At 52.7% G+C, this 23,173-nt stretch overlaps 1 protein-coding gene across 16 annotated transcripts in view; it reads right to left on the bottom strand.

Annotated features, from left to right (window-relative positions):
• EPS15L1 (epidermal growth factor receptor pathway substrate 15 like 1) overlaps positions 1-21,163 on the bottom strand; it is an 89,792-nt gene extending 68,629 nt beyond the window's left edge. For 9 of the 16 annotated variants that reach the window (XM_074337976.2, XM_074337977.2, XM_074337984.2 and 6 more), the window contains exon 1: positions 18,660-18,845. In XM_074337976.2, the coding sequence (XP_074194077.2) occupies positions 18,660-18,830 (171 nt within the window). In that variant the 5' untranslated portion in view covers positions 18,831-18,845. Of the gene's footprint in view, positions 1-18,659; positions 18,846-19,753; positions 19,922-21,050 lie in introns of those variants that run through there. The other 7 variants (XM_019736823.3, XM_074337982.2, XM_019736828.3 and 4 more) reach the window with 4 other exon arrangements.
• Between the last annotated feature and the right edge of the window lie 2,010 nt (positions 21,164-23,173).

Raw genomic sequence — 23,173 nt, 5'->3', positions numbered from 1 at the left:
CCAGTCCCAGGTCCTGCGCCAGCAACGTGGTTGCTCAGGCAGCAGTGCAGTCCCGAGGTGATTTCCATGAGCTGAACGATGGATTCAACGTGTCTGGGAGCTCAGAGGAGAAAGACACCCTTATCCTGTGAGATTGTTCTCTGGCTCCAGAATCAGAACAGGAATCTCTGACATCCTCATGAATCACCAGATACACAAGCTTCAGACCGGTTTCCCCACCCCAGGTGTCACCCCACCTGCTACGGCAGGGACTGTGCAGAAATGCACACTGACTGGCCAGCAACCACTCCTATGATGGTAAGCAAGACGTTCAAAGTCCTCAGCTCAAGACACTCCACATTCGGGCCATCAGATCCCTGAGACACTGCTTTTAACAACCTCATCCAGTGTCATGTGGTAAATCGAGGGCCACCCCTGGACCCAGCCTGGCTGGCAGCCGAGCCCTCGCACTTCCCACCACGTCCAGCGCCTCTTTTCCCGCAAGCCGTCCCCAGTGGTGAGGAGGGGGCACCCAGGGGAAGTGGCAGCGGGGAAGGAATTAAGCAGCCACAAAGATGGGGGCTATAAAGCTTGACACACGTTGGTGTTTTACTGGGTGAAGAGAGGAAAGCAGTACATCAACCTGCTGCTGATTTTATGAGCAAAGGAAAGTGCAGACGACACCATTACGTGTATGGTCATATAGAAGAACAAGTGTGAACACAGCTAAAGAGAAAAAAGAGGGAAAGACGAGGACTGGATGAGGGATAGGATTACAGTGCTTATTAAAATGTCTTTGAATGCTGTCATGTGATTTTTTTTGTAATGAATAAGCCTGGGGGGAGGTACATTCCTGTTACAGTCACTGAATTTGAATCCGCCCAACACTTGCATACACTATGCCGTAAAGAGTCATTTCAGGGTAAAAATAACGCGCGATTACGGTCAGCTTCTCTAGAGGACCTCAGCACCTGCCAACGTATAAAGAAGTGAAAGTACCGAAAACAATACCCAGACAAAATGAAAATAGAAGAGCATAAAGATCTGAAAGGGGAGACAGGAAAATCAAAACAAAGAAAAGGGGGAAGAGAGAAGAGGAGATTCTGAAAAGGCAGGAAACGCTAAACAAACAAAAACTAAGCAAGAAAGGCTGGAAGGTGAGACGTATGGTTTGAGAAAAGAAAAAGGGACGACACCGGTGAGGATGAAGAGGTAGCGGGCGGCCCAGCTCCCTGGCCAGCGTCAGCCTCCTGCCCAGAGCCCCTACTTGACACGGTGGTTGCGGGAGGCTGTCACCCTTAGCTCCTTACGACCTTAGGTGGCAGCGTCGACCATCGCACCTTGCGTGACATCGTGAGTTTAAAACTCCAAATGCTTTCAAAACACCTGTCCCCAGAAGAGTAAGGCCGACACAGGAAGCAAAGTCAGGCAAGCCGTTTGTCATGTCAGTCAGGGTGACAGTGGCCGGGCCCAGACAGCACAGTACATGCCACTGACTTACTGGAGTGGAATGCACAGACCCCAGAGGCCCCCACTCTGAAGACAAAGGTCCCCTTCCTACCAACAATCAGGGTGGCGCAGGTCTGAAGTGCATTTCCCCTAGGCGTTTTTTAAAAATCTCATGGCAGGCAAGCAAGGTTTCCAAGTTTCTGTGAGTCCGGTGAAAAAAGTGACAGTATTTGGGGCAAATAAATAACAACCGTCTCAAATTTCCCAAGTGCTTCTGAGCTACAAGATCCACAAGAGAAACAAGACCCTGAAGAGTCGGACACCGGAAGCCCCAGGCCCCAAGCTCCGCCCATCTGTGCTGAGGGTTCACCTCATCGACAGGCTCGGGCCAGATATTGATCCCAAATGATCTCAATTGATGGGACAGCGCGGGCCTCAGCCACTCCTCTGCGACTACAGGAATCAACTGGCGTGGGCTGGGACAATGAAGCAGGATTTAATTACACATACTTCAGCTACTGCAAAAGCAGAAGGGGAAAAAGAAGGGAAAGCACCAGGGCTAACTGGCACTTCCTCTTACTACACTGCTTCCTCACAGGGACGGTGGAGTCACACCTGCAAGCTGCCCGAAACGTCAATGCAACAGAGCTGAGACACGCGGCAATGCCACGAATCCCCAATGACGGGCAGTGTGTGTGGCCCAGCTCCTGCGAGACCTTGGTCACAACCAGCTGGCTGGTGTGGCCAGCGTCTCCTAGAGGGAGTGTTACAGCTGCTGGCACAAAGCCCTGGGAGATGCCCGCCCACGTCTGACCCCAAAGCGAGCCCAGGGCCCAGGCAGAAAGGGAGCGGGCCAGGGAACAAGGCTGTCAGTGTGAGCGACTGCAGAGGGCTAGCTGATGGCTTCAAGAATGGAAGCGAGCGAGGCAGAGCTGGCCCGGGGTAGCATTCTCTAACACCAGCTGTATCACTACAGTGCCACCTTCGGCTTGGCAGCATCTGAATTGTTGGGGTTCAATAACTTTTGATTTGACCTTTTAGTTGCTCTTCATGTCTTAAAATACTGAGATAACATGAAAAGTTCCTGTGGCCTCTTCCTTCTATCCTCCTGCAATTTACAAGTATGGGGACAGGGAGGGGGCACATCGGAGAACAAGTTCCCATCCTTCTGTTGGGAGGGCTTTAAAACCCCACAGTCAGGGGAGAGCCTGCAAGTTTAACACCAGAGAAAACCAGCTTGAGAGGAGGCACAGCAGAACCACTTTGGGGGGAGACTCTCTGAGGATTGGGGTCCTAGCCACTCCTAATTCCCCCAGGATTGAGTCCACCTAGCTCTGAGTCCTGCTTTCATCCAGGGCAGGACTCCTAAATCTTTACGCCTGGAACCAGGAGAATTCCCAGTCTGCTGGAAGTATGTTTCCTCATGCAAAACAAGGCAAGGATCGCTGACCTCACTCAGTTACAAATGGCATTTTTAAAGCAAATTTGTCTTCATTGTAAAACTTTTCTTTAGAAGAGTGTCCATAATTCCTCATTCTGACACACAGTGGATCACACTGATTGAGCTCCGTTACTCCTCCCAGCAACGCCATGAGCAGGTGGTATTGTAGCCCCAACTTGCATATGGGGAGGCTGAGGTTACCCAGGATCACACAGCCAATGAGTGGCGGAGCCACAGGGTGCCCAGGTCACGTGGCCCTAAGCCACTGTGCCCCTTGCAAAAACAGCCCAGGCATGACAGAGCTGGGCGCGAGGCCACAGCACTGCCCCCCATGCATGTTCACCTGGGAAAGTGCACACACATAGTCACGTGCTGGTGTATTATTCAACAGATAAGGTCAAAGTGCAAGACTCAAGACAGACTTGAGGATATACACTGACTGGAAACGCAGCCTGCCATCACCCCAGGAAAACCGAGACCCCGTAAGGGCTGTTTTTCCATGCGGTTGCCAAGTTTTGCAGGAAGTTAGGAATCTAACACCAAAAGACATGCCGGGTCTGAGTCCCCATGAGGAAAACCAGATGCTGACGCGAAAACAGGGCCTGGAGAAGTGCTCACTTGATAATCCTTGCATGTTTGCCTTCCACTTAGAGTTCCTTAGTTCCCCTTGCTGCCTGCAGAACCAGCATCTCAGCTGTGTGCACGGCCACGTTCTGCAGGTGAGGAAACTGGGACTTAACTCATTATTACTCAAAAATCATCAGGAAACGAACCTTCCCAGAACTGAGCGCTCTCTCCAATTGCCCGACTAGAGGTTCCTAACCCACAGCTACGGTAAACACGACCGAGAGATGGAGAATAACTGGAATAACTGGACGCGAGAAAGAGCTTTTATAAAGCGCAAGGAAAACGAGAGACATCCCAATTTTAAAATGAGCAAAGGGAGGGCCGGCCCGGTGGCTCAGGCGGTTAGAGCTCCGTGCTCCTAACTCCGAAGGCTGCCGGTTCAATTCCCACATGGGCCAGTGGGCTCTCAACCACAAGGTTGCCGGTTCAATTCCTCGACTCCCGCAAGGGATGGTGGGCAGTGCCCCGTGCAACTAGCAGCAGCAACTGGACCTGGAGCTGAGCTGCGCCCTCCACAACTAAGACTGAAAGGACAACATTGACTTGGAAAAAAGTCCTGGAAGTACACACTGTTCCCCAGTAAAGTCCTGTTCCCCTTTCCCAATAAAAAAAATCTTTAAAAAAAAAAAAAAAATGAGCAAAGGATAAGGGAAAGGCAATTCAGAAAGAAGAGATGCAGAAAATGGGGGGAAATGTTCAATGTGTGTATTGCAAAAACAGAACAAAATGCCAGTGTTTGCCATCAGGTTGGCGAAGTCAAAGAGAGGGTCTCTGCAGGGCTGGCCAAGGTGGAAATACACGCCAGGCCCTGCTGATGGAAAGATAAACCAATCGGCAACTCTGGAGGTCAACACAACAACGTGCAGACAACGCGGATGCCTCCAATATGCAGGTTTAACTCAATTCCTACCAAACTCCAGCAAGAGTCTCTGTAGACACTGGTAAGATTATTCTAAAATGTAAATAGAAAGGCAAAGAAACTAAAATGGATAAAACAATTAAAAAAAATAAAAGAATAAAGAGGACTCAGTCTACCTGGTTGCAAGGCTTTGCTATACAACTACAAAAATCAAGCCAGTGAGGTAATGAGGAACAGACACACAGAGCCATGGAACAGAACAGAGAGCCCAGAAACAGACCCACACTGATGTGGCCAACTGACTTCTGACAAAGACGCAAAAGCCACTCAGGAGGAAAGAGGCCTGTGTGACAAATGGTGCTGGGACACCTGGACATCCAGAGGAAGAAAATGAGTCTCACACTTTACACAACTCCAAATGGGTCACAGACTGAAATGTAAAACTATAAAAACTTTAGGAAGAAATATAGACAATATTCAGAATTAGGGGCTGGGCAGAGAATTCTTAGACTTGACACCAAAAGCCTGATTCATAAGAGGAAAAAAAGATCAATAAACTGGGTCTCATCCAAATTAAAAACATCTGCTCTGCAAAGGCCTTGATAAGAGGATGAAAAGACAAGCTACAGACCGGGAGAAACTACTTGCAAATCACATATCCAACAAAGGACTAGTCTCCAGAATATATAAAGAACTCTCAAAACTCAACGGCAAAAATGCAAACAGTGCAATGAGAACATGGGAAAAAGACATGAAGGGACTTTCACCAGAGGATATGTAGATGGCAAATAAGCACATGAAAAGATGGCCAGCTTTTTGTTAGCCATCAGGGAAATGCCACCCCACACCTATCAGAATGGCTAAGATAGTGACACTGGTGAGTGACAAACAAATCAGACAGCTCGTACATTGCTGAAGGGAATGGAAAAAGGTCCAGTTACTCTGTGAAACAACGTGGCAGTTTCTAAAGAAAAATAAAAAAAAAAAGAACAAAACATACGACAATCACTCCACCCAGGAAATGTCTTGGGTAATTCTTCCAGAGAAATGAAGACGTGGGTTCACAGACCATCCTGCACGCAGATGTGTACCGCAGCTTTCCTCATCATCACCCAAAACTGGAAACAGCCCAGTCTGCCTTCAGCGGGTGACTGGTCCCATGGAACACACATGGCAATGAAAAGGAGTGAACTGCTCATACAAGCAGCAACCCGCGGGCATCTCCAGAGCTTAAGCTGAGTGATAGGGCCGATCTCCAAAGGTTGCGTACTGTAGGATTCCATTATGCAACATTATTAAAATGCTGGAATCATAGAAATAAACAGGTGAGTGGTCGCCAGAGGTTAAGGAAGGGGTGAGGTGGGAGGGAAGTGGGAGTGCCTATAGAAGGGCAGTGGCGGACCCCTGTGCAGACAGAACTGTTTGTTCTGCCCCAGACTGCAGCACTGTCAGTGTTTTGGTTGCGACCCTGTACCACAGATGTCACCACTGGCGGCAGCAATGGACACGCTTTGGTTGATTGGTGTACTACGGATGTGTAAGACATTCCTACTGGAGGCAAGTGGGGAACGAATACACAGGATGTTTCCGCATTATTTTTTACAATTGTAGGTGAATCTACAATTATCTCAAAATTTTTAAATTAAAAAAGAAAGACTTAAAAGACCTCACAACCAAATGCAAGGTGACATTTTTAGACAATCAGAGAAATTTGACTCTGGATGGGTATCGGACAGTACTAAGGAATTACTGTGTAAGGTGTGACGTGGCACTGAGATTATGTAAAGAAAAACAGCCTTGCTGTTTGAGATGCACATTACAATATGATTTCTAAGATTAAAAAAGCCTCAGAAATAAAAATGAATACGGGGAGATCTGGAGAATGGTAGACAGGCGCAAAGAGGTTTACAAAACGTGGGTCTCCATTGTAAATGGGTGGGGAGTACCTGGGAGCTCATTAAACTCTTCCTGAGACTTTCAGTGTGTTTAAACTTTTACATAATTAAAGACCCACATCTGATGTGTTGCTGCCCTGGCAAAGATCCTAAGGCACAAGCCGCTTCAGGGTCAAGTGGGGTCAACAAAGAGCAGCTTTACTGAGTCACGCCTTCTGTCAAACAGTAAAAGCTAACATTTCTTTAAAACACACAGGCAGGGCACACACATGCATGCCCTCCACTACCGTAAGGTCTCCTCCTGAAAGGGATCAGCTTTGCCGGACGGGAAAGGAGAGGGTCCATCAGTTTGCCCAGCTGGAGGGCGGGGCTACAGGTGACAGTGAAGGACTGAAAACCATTGAGGACCAGTGAAGCCAGCAAGGAACTGCTGTGTCTCCACTGAATGGAAAAGCACACGGCAGGCAGTACGACCAGAACGGGCAGAATGTTTATGAGTGGGGTACGAGCGTCAGGTATTTGCCAAGTGAAAGGGAGGGCCCAAGCCAGCTCCCGCAGGTATGACCTGGCTGGTAAGCATGAGGTGATCAAATCCATGTGGATCGAAATGAGGCGGGAGGGACACCACGTGCTAACAGGGATTCCAATTGGCGAACCAGCTTCCTCCTCGTGGCTTTCTGAGCTCTCCAGGGTTCGACACTAGTGCGCGCCGCCTTTGTAAATAGGACAGAAAAGGGGAAGAGAGAAGCACAAGAAGAGGGATCTCAAGGAAGACACAGAGTTCTGCCCAGGGACCCAAAGGACCACCACGCTGAGGGACCCGCGGAGACGTGGTCCACCTTTCCGCACAGGACCCTGTCCGACCTACTCAGGGCCTGCATGGCGACATGACACGGGGTAGTTCTCACGCCCTCCAGAACCAAAGAGCAAGAGACCCACAGCTGCAAGTTTAGACATGCAATGAAATGTCACCATGAACAAGACCGCTGAAGGGAGTTCAGGGCCAGGAGCCATGAGGAGCGGATGGAAAGGCTGGGAAGGGGACAAGAACACAGAATCGAGGTGTGAAAGCTGCAATGCTCCCAGGAGACCCTCCCTCTCAGCCCCGGCTACCAGAAATGCAAGTGAGGGAGAAACAGAGGCCACCCGACACACTGCCCTCTGCAGGATGCAGCACCGCCATACAAATGTGGACTCGAGTCCTACCCCACAACTGGAATGCTGTGCAACCTTGGGGAGTGTGAGCAGCCTCTCTGTGCCTTGATTTCTTCATCTGGAAAAACGAAGGTGAGCATCCCCACCATCGGAGAATGACACAGGATGAGCGATGGTCAAACACTGGCTGTCTCGAGTCCTGTCCTCTCCCTGGTCACTCTCCTTCCACCCCAGCCCCGTGTGAAAACATGTGCTATTCCCAGAAATACACTCCCCAACCCCAGTTCCACTTCAAGCTACTGCCTCCCCCTACCTTTCACAGAAACTTCCTGAAAGGGTGGTCAGCCCTTGGATTCACCAGTTCTCAACTCTTGGACTTGCAAATTCATTCGTTCTCTCATTCAGCAAACACACTGAGTTCATACTGCGGGGACGTGTGGAAGACACAAATGTGTGTGGGAAGGCGCTCTGGGGCTCAGCAAGGGGCGGCAGCGTGAGCCCACAGCTACAGAGCAAGGGGGCTCCAGTGCGGGGTGCCGAGGGGTATGACAGCGGGAGGCCAGGGTCCCCAGAGCCTGGGCGAGGGTCGGGGTGGGCAAGGTGGGTTCCATGGCAGAGGGGCAGGCAGGGACTCGGGGTCACTCAGCATGGTGTCAGCCAGGCAGGAAGGGTGGACACAGTAAGATGACAGTGTCTGTCACGCCTCGCTGAGAAGCCAGGAACGTCATCTTGAAGGCAACCTGAGCAAACGTACACGTGAGGAGGTGACCTGAACATGCACTCAGCTGGCAGAAGGGGTGACAGAAGGGCAGACAGTGCCAGGTGGGAGGGATCAGGGAGAGATGGGGGCAGCCCTCCAGGAGAACGAGGCCTAAGGAACGCAGTGATTCGCTGTGTGGAAACACATGAAGGGTGGGGGGAGAAACAGTTGACCTTTAAACTTGTTTCTCTGAGGTGCCCCACTGGGGCATGGAGGTGGAAACCTCACTGCCATTCCAGCTGTATATACTGAGCGCCTGCCTGGTCCCAGGAACAGGCCTTGGGGAAGGTGCAGCAGCGAATAAGGGGGACCCACCCCCAGACTGAGGTGCTCCTGCTTTTCCAGGAAAACGGCATTAGAAATGACAACACACACAAAGAACCGCCACCTGCTGTAACGAGAAGACAGGACACACACCTGTGAGGGCAGAGGGGCAGCCACCACCCCAGCTGAGGCTGCCCAGGGCACAGGGCGCAGAGGCTGCGCAGCAGCACGGGAGCTGGACAGGCCCCCAGTGTGAGGGACGGAGGGACACTGGCAGGAAAACACCGAGGAAGGGGGGTCCGGGACAGACGGACAGGCGTGTGCGCTGGGGCGCAGGGTCAAGTGCAGCCCCGCGGAGGGAGCTGGTGGATGGGGCTGGAAGGGTCTGGGTGAGCAGGAGAGCCCCGACCTCTCCCAGGCAGCCTGGATGGAGCAGGAAGCAGATACCAGCCCTTCCTCCTGAAAATGCTACTTTAAGATCCCAAATGGCGCGGACATCCCCACAGTCCAGCCTGGTTCCTGCAGGCGTCTCAGAGAACAGCCCTGCTCCACCCTGTCTTCCCTTCCTCTACATGAAGGGCCAGGTGCTAAGCAAGGCCCTGGAGAGACGCATGGGGGTGATGGCTCAGCACTAAGGGCCCCTACACAGCAGGGCACCCACCACACACAGCGCTCCCAACTTCCCCCAAATATGCCCTGAAAATTCCTTTCCTTCATCAGCCACCCCAGGGTTCCAAGGTCCCTGCCACCTTCTGAGCCCTGGCCCAACATGATACCACCCCTTAACAGAGAACACTGCCCAGAACTCAGGTAGGTCCCTACCAAGAACTCTCAGACCTCCCAAGCCAGGTCATGTCAGCTCGCTCCTCCCCACCGGCACTCTGTGTGCAGCATCGCCAGCCTCCCAGTGCCCACTGTTCTTCTGGAGCCTGGGGGGCCTCTAGGCTCCAGATTCCCAGGTGAGAAAAACCCCGGCCCTGCTGCCAGAGCTGAATGTCTGGTCAGGGAGAAACAACGCACACAAAAGAGCAAGCTCTCTGGTGGGGACAGGGAGAGGAATGGAGCTTCGTCCTGCCACGGACAGGGGAGGAGGGAGGAATTAGGTGGGCAGAGCAGAGAGGACTGGCCTGCCCACCCGCCTCACTCTGCACACACCTTGGCCCAGACCTGGCCCCAGCCTCCCAGCTCAACCCTGCCTTCGCCACTTCCCTCTCCATTCCATTCCTTCCAGCACATGGTCACTCCCTGCTCAAAAAGATCGTCCACAATGGCTGAAGGACTGTGACGTCCTGCCCTTCAGCCCAGCCCTCAATGTATCCCACAGCCACCTCCTGCCCCTGCCGGGCTTACTTCACTCTACACACTCACATTCACCCATATACACATATACTCAGACACTTTCACACACTCACACACACTCACACATACACAGCCCTCAATCCCCACCTTCCTTCCCACTCTACTGAACACACTGTGCACTTTTCACCCCTTATCTTGGCACAAATTATTCCCTATGCTGGGGGGGGGGGCAGGGAGTGGGGGGGTCTGCCTGCTGAAGGCCAATTACCTTCCAGCATTCCTGCTCTAAAAAGCCTCCAAATTCCCCCCAATTAAAACAAGTCTCGGGGGGCCGGCCCGGTGGTTCAGGTGGTTAGAGCTCCATGCTCCTGACTCCGAAGGCAGCCAGTTCGATTCCCACATGGGCCAGTGGGCTCTCAACTACAAGGTCGCCAGTTCAATTCCTCGAGTCCCGCAAGGGATGGTGGGCTCCGCCCCCTGCAACTAAAATTGAACACGGCATCTTGAGCTGAGCTGCCTCCCGAATGGCTCAGTTGGTTGGAGCGCGTCCTCTCAACCACAAGGTTGCTGGTTCAATTCCCTCAAGGGATGGTGGGCTGCGCCCCTTGCAACTAGCAACGGAAACTGGACCTGGAGCTGAGCTGCGCCCTCCACAACTAAGACTGAAAGGACAACAACTTGACTTGGAAAAAAGGCCTGGAAGTACATACTGTTCCCCAATAAAGTCCTGTTCCCCTTCCCCAATAAAAAAAATCTTTAAAAAAACAAAACAAAACAAAACAAAAACAAGTCTCTCCTCACACTCCCATAGCCCCAAACTTGCAAAAGGGGCTGTAATGATCACCTCCCCCTACCTTTTCAATTCCTGCAGGGGGCAGATTTCACATTAATTCTACCTTGTGCACTGCTGGGCCCATACACAACAGGTTCAGTAAATGTTTGTTCACGGAATGGATAAGATTTAGGTGAAGCCTGAGGAGGGAGCGGGTGAGAGGGGAGCAGAGAGGCCAGAGCCCAGGCATATACAGCTCACCACTCAGCAGCAAAGGGAAGACAGGCCACGAAGCCTCACTGAGCCTCAGTTTCCCCACCTGTAACGTGGGAAGACAGTAGTCCCCCTTCATCTGCGGTTTCACTTTCTGTGGTTTCAGTTACCCACAGTCAACTGTGGTCCGAAAATGTTACACGGAAAATTCCAGAAATAAGTAATTTGTAAGTTTTCAATTTTGCGCTGTTCTGAGTAGCAAGATGAAGTCTTGAGCCATCCCCACGTCATCCCGCCGGGGACATGAATCGTCCCTTTGTCCAGCATCTCCATGCAGTACACACTACCCGCCCGTTAGTCACTTAGCCGTCTCAGCTATCAGACTGACTGACCCAGTATTGTAGAAAGTCACCTCATTTTAATAATGGCCCCAAAGCACAAGAGCAGTGATGCTGGCAATTCGGATACGCCACAGAGAAGCCGTAAGGTGCTTCCTTTAAGAGAAAAGGTACATGTCTCTCACATATAGCTATACCTCACATATAGGGCTTGGTGTCATGTGCCGTTTCAGGCACCCCCTGGGGGCCCTGCAAAATATCCCCCGGGATCAGGAGGGCCTACTGTAATGTCATGCCGCGCTGAGCATTACTGTAAGCATCAAATGAGGCTACTAGGTAAAGCACATGCTACACGCTACACGCCACACCAGGAAGCCATTACACATCTATCATTATGGTGATTCTTATTGTTACTACTGAGCCAGAGGAACCCGCTTTATTTACAAAGAATCAAGGGGGTGGGGAGGGAAGGCAGGCAAGGCGACCCATCAATCAGGGCTGTGCTGCAGTGTCAAATCATGGTCCTTACAACCTGCCACACCAAACGGTCGCTGCCAAACGATGAACTCGTCCCCCAAACGCCGGCTATAGTTTTCTCTCCTAACTAGTTGGCGGAGCTGCACCCAACGACCAGGACAGAACAATCTGTTACCAGTTCTCGGTCTCAGTCACCAATTATTTAAAACATACAATTTCACACACAGTAGGTTAAGTACGAGTAGATACCTATAAAAAAAACCCACTTATGTGGCTGCGAATTAAAGGATATTTTCTAGTGGCTAAAAGTCAACCAAAAAAATTAAATCCATGGGCAGCCGGATGGCTCAGTTGGTTAGAGGGCGAGCTCTGAACAACAGGGTTGCTGGTTCGATTCCCACATGGGCCAGTGAGCTGCGCCCTCCACAGCTAGATTGAAGACAACGAGCTGCCGCTGAGCTGCTGGAGGGGCGGCCGGATGGCTCAGCTGGTTAGAGCGTGAGCTCTCAACAAGGTTGCTGGTTCAATTCCCGCATGAGACGGTGGGCTGCACCCCCTGCAACTAAAGATTGAAAACGGCTCCTGGAGCTGAGCTGCACCTTGCACAACTAGACTGAAGGACAACTTGGAGCTGATGGGCCCTGGAGAAACACACTGTTCCCCCATAAAATTTAAAAAATAAAAAATAAAAACAGCCTACTGGAAGATGAAAACTAAAAAGAAATTGCCAAATTATTTGGGAAAAAAAAAAAGAAATCCACAAAGTCAAATGCCAACACTAAGAGCTTGGCCTGAAAGGAAATGCTGCTTCCATCGGCCTGGTGTGTGAGCAAGCGAAGTAACAGCACAGGCTCGCACCGCAGCAAGCCGCAGGCTCCCCTGACCCACTCAGCCGCCATGGTGGCGGCTGAGCCCCTCTGAGCCCCTCTGGAATCCTCTTCTCCACGGAGAAAGTGTCCAGATGGAGGTAGGGGTACCCCGCAGGCCCAGAGGCCGCTCTGATCTCTATCCAGGAAAACACCCACAGGGAGAAACGTTTGCGATTCCACTTGGGTCTATGGGGTTCTGGGACCCCCACTACAAACTGTGCCTTTTCCATGGTGGGGGGATGGAGGTTAGCCCACCCCCAGAATTTTACAGTCCCAGTTAAGCAGTCTCCATATGAGGGCCTCATCATCAACAGTTTTTGTCCCGTTTAACCTTTCCCCTTTACAAACAGTCTGAGAAGGCATTTTCTTATTGCACTGGAAACTGTAAAATTGAAAAGCACATCCTATGTGGATTAAGAAAAGCCAATTTGCAATGGATCCATGTAATGACTGACAGGAACATTTATTACTGTCACCAGTAAATCACTGGTAGAAAGTGAATCCCTTCCCACGCCCTCCTAGAGCAGAAGAGAAGAGTAAACGGGAGCCGCAGGGGAGGGCTGGGAGCTTGGCACCAGGACACTGGTCAGTCACCAGGGGAGTGGGTCTAGGCAGGCAACACTCTGCCATGAGCCTGTTTCTTCCCCAAGAGAGAAAACACCCTGCAGATCAACTGCCATCAAAGGCAGCCAGAGAGACAGGCTGCAGCCGGCTGCCATTCAGAGTGTGCAGTAGTCAATCAAGATGGTTATCATCTGCCTGCCTCAGGGGCTGGGGACACAGCAGGGACAGAGCTGCCCCTGCCCTCCCAGGGGCCCACTGTGTGGCACCCACAGGAGAGAATCATCCAGGCACCCCACCTCCCTGTGAGGCCTAAAAGCCGTCATTTCACCTCTTGCCTTCTTAGTTTCCTGGTTCAGAAACGAGCATAGGGCCGACGACAGTGACGGCTCCCTGATGACAAAGTGGGTATCCAACCACACTCCCTTACTTCCCTGTGAGACCTGCGCCCCAAGTCTCTCCCAACACCGTTCTGGAGGCCCCTGGGTTACCAGAGTCAGGGAAGGAGAGGAAGGTGTATGGATGGAGGGAGGTCTGACAGGCCGCCTCCTGCAGTGCGTGCATCAGTCCTGCGGGAACAGAAGAGGGAGATGCAGGAGCCTCCGCCTCCTCTCCAGCCCAGTGAAGGGCTTCCACCCGCGCGGCGGGCATTTGCCACGCTGTGTCTGTGCCCAGCTACAGAAGAGCCCATCTCAAGGGCAGGGCTCAGCAAACAGAATGCGGGCTGCTTCCCAACTGTGCCTGAATGTGGGGTGTCACCTGGCGCAGACGGCCTGCTGCAAGGTGGTGGGTCTCGTCTCAGCTGACACAGCCGCCCACCTGGCACCCCCCCCCCCCCCCCGCAGGCTTGTCTTGTCCTGCTGGCTACACACACCACACCAGCTTCTTTACCCTGCTTCCTCCCCTACTCGGAGGGCCCCTAGCCAAACAGCCAGCCCCCTCTGCTCTTCCAGGAAGACTCTCAGGCCAGGGCGCTCTTTGTCACCTCCTGCCCATGTCACAGCCAGGCCCGGGCATTCCCTGCACAAGCAGTCAGACAATCGAAACTTGTCACCTGACTCCTCAAGAACCTGCTAGCTGCTCGCTGCCTCCCACCTTGTGGACCCGCCCTCCCACTCAGCCATTCATTCAACAAATGAGCAGAGACCTGGGGTACAAGGACGTGAGAACAGGCACAGGCACAGCCCCTGCCTGTGTGGGCCGCACACAGGTGGCGGGGGAGGGACACCGTCAGTCAAACGATCCCAAAACAAAGTTACCCACTGGCATTTGTAAAAGCACAGGGCATCCCCACCGGCAGGAACAGCGAGCCTGGGAGACAGTCTGTCGGGGAGGCTTCACCTGAGGAGCCGATGTGCCAGCTGAGACATAAGAATACGTATGGATGAACCCAGAGATGAAAGGGAAAGAACATTCCAGAGAGAGGCAATAAGTAGTATGTGTGGAGGCCCTGAAGCAAGAAGGAATGTCGCCTGAAAGAAGGGCCCAGGGGCTCGAGGCAGAGCGAACGTGGAGGGCAGATGTGGACGCTGCAGGACACAGTGTGCCGCGTGCTGGACGGGCCACAGGCCTGGCCCAGTCCACAGACAGTGGCGGCCCGGCTTCCTGGCGCCACCTCTGCCTGCTTCCAACCAGTGTGTACGCAAGAGCTGGCTTCATATCAGCCAGTGCGAAATATAATCAGTAAATCAATTCTGCTATCGAGAATCACACCCAGCAGGCAGAGCCAGACAGAAATTAGGAGACGGCTGTGTGTTGGTCATCTGTGCCCTCCATTTCCCTCCAACGGCTTATGGCACTAAGAGCTGGCGCGACCATGGCAGGCAAAGCACCTACGCAGGAGCAGACTTTTGGGCCACACAGCGGGCAGGTCTCCTTTCCTCCCCCACGTCTGTCACCAGGCACTCTCTGGGCAAGCAGACACCATCCATGCCTTTTGTCACAGGCCAATTTGTAGGCCAGGCATAGACTCGAGTGCCCCATTTACCAAACCCTTCATCCTAAGTCACCCAAATGAAAAAGAGGAATGTGGACCCCAAAGGCCCAGCCCCAGCCTCGCACTTGGCCCTTTGAGCTGGAATTCTGGCTTCTATGCTTCTGCTTATTCCGTGTAGCCTCTAAGAGGCCACTCCTCCCTCCCTTTCAGTGTCCCCACAGCCAGGTCCAAACGCCCCCTTCTCCCTCACGCAGCAAGTCATCACCCCTCCCCCCAGCTCCGGCCACCCCTGGCCTGAGTCCCTTCTGGGACCGGGGCCCAGTCGACCCTCTTTGTGGGTACGGCCCGCTCATTCTGCATCAGCCGGGAAGCATGGGGCACCTGCTCCCGCAGGGAGACCTGCTGATCCCGCGTAAAGACGATGAGGGAGTCTTTCCATATCTCCCACCTCCACCTTCCAATGAGATTAAAACAATAAAATAAAAATGTAAACAAGTGATCTGCTCTCCACCAGACTCCGCAGTATCTGGTGATTAGGTAGCACAACCAGTGTTTACAACAAATGAGCTCTCACACCCTTGTAATGCTTGGTAGCAAAGAAAAAAATCCAAAAACATTTCCAAAACAGGCAACTACAGAGCAATGTAGAGCCCAGACCTGGGTCAGAAGAGCCATGTTTGGCTCAGCGCTTGCTGGACGCAACCTTTCTCAAGCGCCGTAACACCTCTTGGCCTTAGGTTACCTTTTATAAAGCGAGGATGAGACCGGCGGGGGGGTGGGGGGGGAGAAACTGAGCAATCAAAAACGCATTTTCTGCTCAGTCCACGGCACTGCGTGGTGAGGCCTTCCTGGACCTCACGTATGGGATCGTAACCTCCTCGCGTCACAGTTCTCACAGCACAATTGCATCGCCATGGGCCAGACCCTCTAAGTGCCTGCTCATTTCCTTAAATCTGTGCCCCCTCCTTAGAAACTCAGTTTCACAGGGCAGGGCTGTCCTCAGGTTCACTGCCACCTCCCCCTGCTCAGAAGCGCCCAACAAAGAGAACATACCCAGTAAATATTTGCTGAACAACTGGAGCGATACACAAATGAGCACAATGACAGCCCACCCAGCACCCCGCTCCACTGCCGAAAGGCAGTTATATACAGTTGTTCCCAATCTGCAGATGGAGAAACTGAGGTGCAGAAAATACCACATAGCTGAGGGCACTGAAAGAATATCTGGGGATCCTAGCACTGAAATACAGGAATCCTGACATACAAGCACTCTCAAATGGTCATGGGGCCCAGAGTCTTCTCCGAGGAAGACTACGCAGCAGCTTTCTGGGCAGACATTGGCTGCTCAGGTCAGGTCAAGGTGGGGAGAACTTGAGAGCACCCCAAGGAGTAGGGCTGATGAGGTGCCTCTCACTGGGGTGGGGGCAGTGTGTCCGTCTGTCGGCACAACAATGTGGCACAGCCTGAGGCATCGGAGAGTGGACATTCAGTTCTCGGGTGCCATTTGATTGAAGACAGTCACTCCACTTCCCAGGTCAGCGGATTGGGGTTAAGAAGCAAGAGTAGGAAAGTTGCTTTAAAGTTCGATATTGGGGTAGAGGGGGCAAACCTTACATGTTCTTGCTTGACCAGGAGCTACTCAGGCACAAAAACCGGGCTGATGCATCTGGTCCATCAGACAAAAGGACAGCCAAGGACTCCTGCATCTTATGGGTGGGGCCCACCTCGACTCGAAAAGCCAGCTCTCTGCCCACCACTTTAGACCGCACCATCATCAGCGTTCCAATAAGGTAGAGAGACGAGCAATTATTGTAGAGGAAAAAAAACCCAAGGGACGAAAGGACAAACAAGTGTCCCAAAGGCTCGGCATTCATTCCAGACACACTGGCCGGGTGTCATCTGGGCGGGGTGCCCAGCAGGCTGCCTGGAAGAGGGGAAAGAGCAGGGCTCTGCAGGCAGGCGGATGTGGGTCAACTCCAGCTCTGCACCCACCAGCTATAGGGCTTTAGCAAGTTACTGCAATTCCTCTGCGCCGGTGTCCCGTGTGCAAAACGGAAATAAAAACCTGCGAGAACCGCAGCACATATTAAGGAGATGCACATGTAGTGCCTGGATGTGGGGAGCACATGCCAAGGTGGGGAGGCCCCCAGTGGCCTGGGGTGGGGGCAGAGGGAACTCCTTGAGCACAGGGCAGACTCTCCACACCAATGAGCCCACTGCTGTCCTGCAGTTCCCGCGTGCTTCCTAGGTCCAGGGACCACACAAGGAACCCATGGGAGGGATGGGAGAGAGGAGCTCCTGCTCAGGTAGGGCTGCGGGAAGAAGACACCACCAAAGAGGCCTCTGGGAGCCGCCTTAGGGCAGGCAAGGTGCAGCAGGTCCCGGCCTGACGTTCCAGCAAGAGCCAAGGTGGGTTGGAGGGGAGCAGTGGGAAGAGCGAGGGGGTGGGTGGAGATGGCGGGAGAGTGGGAGTGAGCCCCCAAGGTCAAACAGAGCACGAGCAGGGGTGTGGGAATGCGGGGCCAGGAGCAGTCAAGCTGGACATACTGGGGGGAGGGGAGTGGGAGCAGCTAGAAGTTTCTGGAGCAGGCAGGTGGGTGAGGATGTGGTTGAGATGAATCCCACAGTGGTGTGGGATGAACTTGGAGGGAGAGGTTCAGCACCAGAGGACAGCGCCCGCCCGTGAACGTTGTGGGTGTGGTAAGGAGGTGACTGGTTCCAGAGTCCGGAAGGCTGGCAGGGGCAAAGGAGAAACAGGAGACTGGACTCCAGGGCACTGGGGAGGGAGGCAGGCTTAGAGTGTGGTGCACAGACTTGCCAGAGACAGAGCACATCGAGAGAAAGGATACAGGCAGGAGAGGCTAAAGTGTGGGGCAGAAGACAGAACGTGAAGGCCCACAGGTAGGCTACAGTGACAAGTGTTTCTGGGCTCAGGGAGGACCAGCCCCAACGACGGCCACTCGTGTTAAGGATAGCAAAGTGACCAGTACCCTGTGAGAGCGCGTGGTACTAAAGGGTAATGGGCACACGTTTCTGGGGTGCGCAAAGCAAAGGGAAGCTGTGCCGGGGGAAACATAAATCAACGAGACGCTGATGGAGGGTAAAAAAACAAAACAACAAAGTAAAAATACTCCTACAGCAGGAACGACACAGATGTCATAGGTAGCGGAGAGCAGGGAGCAGACCAGGAAAGCTGCTGATGGGAAAAGCACCGGCAGACCTGGGGGCAGAGGGTAAACACCCCACTCCGGCCCCTCTGCAAAGCCACTAGCTAACCCCGTTACTCACCGTCAGCCGGTCACTCACACACCTCAATCCAACCAGAGCACAGACTCCTGCTCCAGGGGGCTCCCCACTGCCCCAACCAGAAAGTATCCTGGAATCATATCCACGCTTCCCCTGGAATTATCTGTGAACCATATGATCCCCTCAGCCAGGCTGGAAGCACCTGGAAGAACTGTGCCTCACACCTGAGTCGACAGAAACACCTGGTATAGAGCTTCAGTTAAGAACAGGTATAGAGAAGTGTTGACATAATGACACGAAGGAAGAAAACCTGGCCACGCCTTTGTTCAACAAACATAAAGGAAAAGGAACAGACGTCAGCGACCTGAACTTGTCACAGGATCCAGGCTGTCAGTCTCTTAAAATTCTTCATTCAATTTTGCTCCTACCCCAGCCCCCAAACCACATGTAGAGAAGAAAAAAACACCTGAGAATGGTGCCGGGTGGGGCGAGTCGCTGGTCCCTGCTTCATGGGTTTACCTGACACTTCCTGGGTGCTGGGCAGCGAGTCAAGAGGCCTGTGCCTGCTCTCACTGGGCGCCCAGTATACTGGGAGAGAGACAGCAAACAGACCGACAGCCATCTGTGGACTATGCCTGATGCTGAGGGGTGACGTGAGGAGACACACTGCTGGGGGGAGAGTCGACTCATGACAGGGGACCAGCAAAGGCCTCTGGGAAGAATGACATTTGAGCTGCCACCTAAAGGACAGAAAGGAGCCAGACATTGGAAGATCAAGGGAGAAGCAGGGAAGAGCACTTCCGGCAGAAGGAACAGCCTCTGGGGATACTCTGAGGACAGAGAGCCTGGACTACAGGGGGAACAGAAAAGTAGCAAGTATGACTGCACTTTGGGTGCCAGAAAGAGCAGGAACAGAAGCTGGCAGATGCTGGAGCCAGACCAGCAGGGCTTCCTGGGGAGGAATTGGAATCGAAAAGGTTCTAAGCAGGTGAATCACATGACCTGATTCAGGTTTTCATACTCAACCTCACAGCCTTCCTCTAAAGCAGCGGTATCCAAACTGCGGCCCGCATCCATTTTTAATTGGCCCGCAGCAAATTCCAAAAATATATTTAGTTTACTTAAATAAACCAGGTGAGGCAATACGTACTTTACCTCGAGTGAGTGGCCCAGCTGTTTGTGTATTTTACCGCATACGGCCCTTGGTGAAAAACGTTGAAAAAAGTTTGGACACCCCTGCTCTAAAGCCAATCCTTCCTCAGTAAAATAAGAATCCCCTCCAATCCTTCATTAGTAAAATAAGAATCCCCCCTCTTTGTTGTGTGGATAAATGCCAACATGTTAGAAAGCACTTGAACTTTAAAGCATTCAATAAACATTAGCTATTGTCATCCAAGTTCAAATTAAGGCTAATGTCAAAATTTGACAGAAAGTTGAAAAAGATTCACCCCAGAACCCAGAAACACTTTCACATTAAATGAGCCTAAGAGTTTCACACCCTACACCCTAAACTTAAGCAATTGGCTATTAATAATACCACCCAACATCTGTAGGACACTTAGTATACAGAGAACTTTCACATTAGAAGAACTTGTTAATTAGTAACCACTTGCCTTTAATGCTTTTAACGTACTGTTACAAATTGGCTAGTTCTTGCAAGATTTAGCAGGTAGGCACTTCTCTCTCCTTGGATCAGCTGAGCAGTCATGTCAACCTGCCTATAAGCTCTCCTAGGGTTTGGAATTCTTATTCCTGTTGTCTCTATTCCCACATGTCCAAATCTGCCAGAGAATTAAATGATGATTATATTTTAGTATCACTGAGTGCTTCTGAAGTGCTAGACACTGTTCTAAGGGCTTTACATGCTTATTTCTACATTAGCTCAATACTTTTTCATATTCCCATTTTCCAAATGAGGCGTGGAGAGGCTAAGAGCTTCATCCAAGGACACTCAGAGGAATAAGTGCTGGAGCCAAGAACTGAACACAAAATAATCTGACCCTGTGTCCTCACTCTGAATCCTGATGCTGAGCTAGGTAATTCTGGCATAGTGCTAATACAGTATTACAGCAAATACGACACAGGTATTTAGTAAATAAAGGCAGCTGTTATTAGCGGGACACAGGTAGTTTTCTAGTTCCCACAAAAGTGTCACCTCCAGGAGAGCAGCGACCTTGTCTGTCTGGGTGACTGCTGCGCTCCCAGCACCTGGGCCAACACACATCTGAAGGATGGATAAATGAATGAAGGTCCCTCCCAGAAAGCAGGGCTGCTTGCGCATGGCTCTTTTTTTTGCACGTCTGTGTCGCGCCAGTTATTGCCCCCTTAGAAAGAACATTAGGCGGATTTGAGAACACAGAAAGGTGCCGGGAGACCTGTGATCCCCCCTTTTACCGCTCAAGGGTGGCAGGAGCAGCTCCCAAGGGAGGGAGCGAAGAGTCCGGGATCCCGCTGCTGACGGGTCCTGGCTCCAGCGGGGTTCTGCCCTCCACCCCGACGGGGACACTGTCCACCCCGGCGCTGGGATCCGGCAGGAGACAAAGACTCGCGGGGCTGCAGCACCGGCACATATGCTCGCTCCCCATCGCCCACCTCCCCGGGAGGAAGCCCGAAATCACCGTGCCTCGCCCGGCCTGGGATCTGCGGTGGAGGGCGGCCGGGCCCGTGGCCGAGCAGATAGGAGCCGCGGCCCCGCTTGGTGGCCCCCCGCCGAGGGTCGCTCGGGCACGAGAGGCCGCGGGCCGGGGCGGCCTGTCACCTTCAGGACCGCCCGCCCACTCGCGCGCCCTCCGCCGGGGCCCCTCAGCGCGAGCCACCACGGCTCGGCCGGGCCTCCCCGCGCCTCCGCCTTCCAGCGGCGCCCACCTCGCGCCCCGGCGCCGCGCCCCCGCCCGTCCACCCGGCCCGTACCTGCTGAGAAAGCGGGAGGAGCGGTGCCGCCATCTTCCCGCGGACTCGGGCTCCGAGTGCCGGGGTAGGGGGCGGGGCCGCGCGTGCGTGTAGATGCGAGGGGCGGTGCGCGCGCAGCTGGATCTAGGAGGGGGCGGGGCCAAAGCAAGGCCGCGCACGCGCAGCCAAGCCTAGCCCAGGCCGAGAAGGGGTGGGGCGGGGGAAGCTCGGGGAGGGTATCCGCGTGTCCGCTGAACTTCGCAGACCCTGTCCCGCTGTCCGACTTTGTCACAGGTCCTTGCCGATGCCGGGCCATCTTCTGGGAATGCCGTTCCCCTCCCCGTGCGCCTGGGAAATGCGGTATGAGGAGGCCGTTGCCTACCCTGCAGAGGGAGGGTCGGGATCCTCTCCCTGCCCCACACCACAGCGTCCTGTTCCTAGGATAGCTCTGTGTGTCTGTGTTCGAATTTGTGTCGTCCCCTTAGGGCTTCGGCTAAACTCGGTTACGAGACAACCTCTTCTGTGTTGCAGGACCACGCACAACGCCTAGGGTCATTTCCCAGCCGCCACTTTATAGCTGTGTGACAGTATCTCTGCACCCCCCCCCCCTCCTCTTCTGCAGAGGGAATGGTGCTATGTGTTTACTGCTGTTCCGTCTCTATGCCTCACACTGTGCCCTGCACAGAACAGGCACCTGATATTTGCTGGAGCACCATTCCTGGAGGGGCATTTATTTATTCAGACATTGATAAGAGAGAAATTCTGAGATGTTCTAAATTAAATTACCGGGGCTGGAGTGAGAGACAGAACTGGGGGCTAGCTAACAAGACTGCTCACACTCCTGAGTGTACGTTGGAATTTTGCATTAACTTCCAAGTGGCTATTTCTGCAATTATCGAAAAGAATAGCCAAATGCTATTGAACCCCAGCATCTCCGCTTCTTGTTTACACATGAACTTTCCAGACTTGCCCACCACCTACAGACTCTGCACCTATCCCAGAACTCACCATGCTTCACCTTCTCCTTTATCTATAGCCAACGTAAATTCTTTCAAAACAACGTACATCTCTGCCCCCACGACTTGATGTGAAAGAAACGCTCGCCAACTCTAAGACAGCAGACATGTTGCCTTTTCCACCTGGCACTCACGCTGGGGGTTTAGATTTCATGCACCAGGAACTGCCCTTTTTTTTTCTTGCTAGCAATGGCCCAATAAACCTTTTCTTTTAAAAAGACTTCCAGCTGTGGGAGTTAAAAAGTTTTGTGAACAACACATGTTGCTGTCCTTTGGCTATGGACACCCACTCATCTGTGGCAAGTCACCACTAACAGGGTGAGGAAGGAAGGACCAGCCAGGCAGCTGATGGTAGTGGCCCAAGGTTTCTTCAGGGCAGGTCGACCTCCCCTTACCTGGTCCCCTATGATGATGGCTGCTAGAAGGCCATGCAATCTCAGGGGTGGGGCACAGCTTCCTGTCTACCTGCTCTTTCTGGAGTCTCAAGAACTGCTGCTCCAGTGTCTTCAGTGACTGGGTGCCTCATGCCATTCAGATGAGCACAGAGTGCTTTGTGACTCATTCAACAACCATTCACCCACCAAATGCTCCTTGAGCACCTCAGCACAGGTGCTCCAACGTTGGACCAAGCAGACACATGCTGTACCCCTGCTGACAGCCTAGAGCAGGGATAGGGAGTAGGGGGTGAGGGGGGGTCTTGCCCTGGAACCACCCACATCACTTGTCAAACACAGACTGGATTTCTGATTCTGATTTATAGAGCTGGGTAGGGGCCTGAGATGTTTGCATTTCTACCAAATCTCCAGGAGATGCTATAGAGGCTGCTCCCAGGCCCCCATTGTGAGAACCACTGATCTATGGTCTAGAGCAGGGGTGTTCAAACTGCGGCCCGCGGGCCAACTGCGGCCCATAATCCATTGTTAATTGGCCCACAGCAAATTCCAAAAATATATTTAGTTTACTTAAATAAACCAGGTGAGGCAATACGTACTTCACCTAGAGTGAGTGGCCCGGCTGTTTGTGTACTTTACCACATATGGCCCTTGGTGAAAAAATGTTGAAAAAAGTTTGGACACCCCTGGTCTAGAGGAAGAAAAAAGACAACAATTAATCAATCACATGAGGAAA

The sequence above is a fragment of the Rhinolophus sinicus genome, chromosome 15 (genome assembly GCF_057876585.1).
Source record: "Rhinolophus sinicus isolate RSI-liver-muscle chromosome 15, RSI-T2T, whole genome shotgun sequence".
NCBI lineage: Eukaryota > Metazoa > Chordata > Mammalia > Chiroptera > Rhinolophidae > Rhinolophus > Rhinolophus sinicus.
This window is presented reverse-complemented; position numbering and strand designations above follow the sequence as displayed.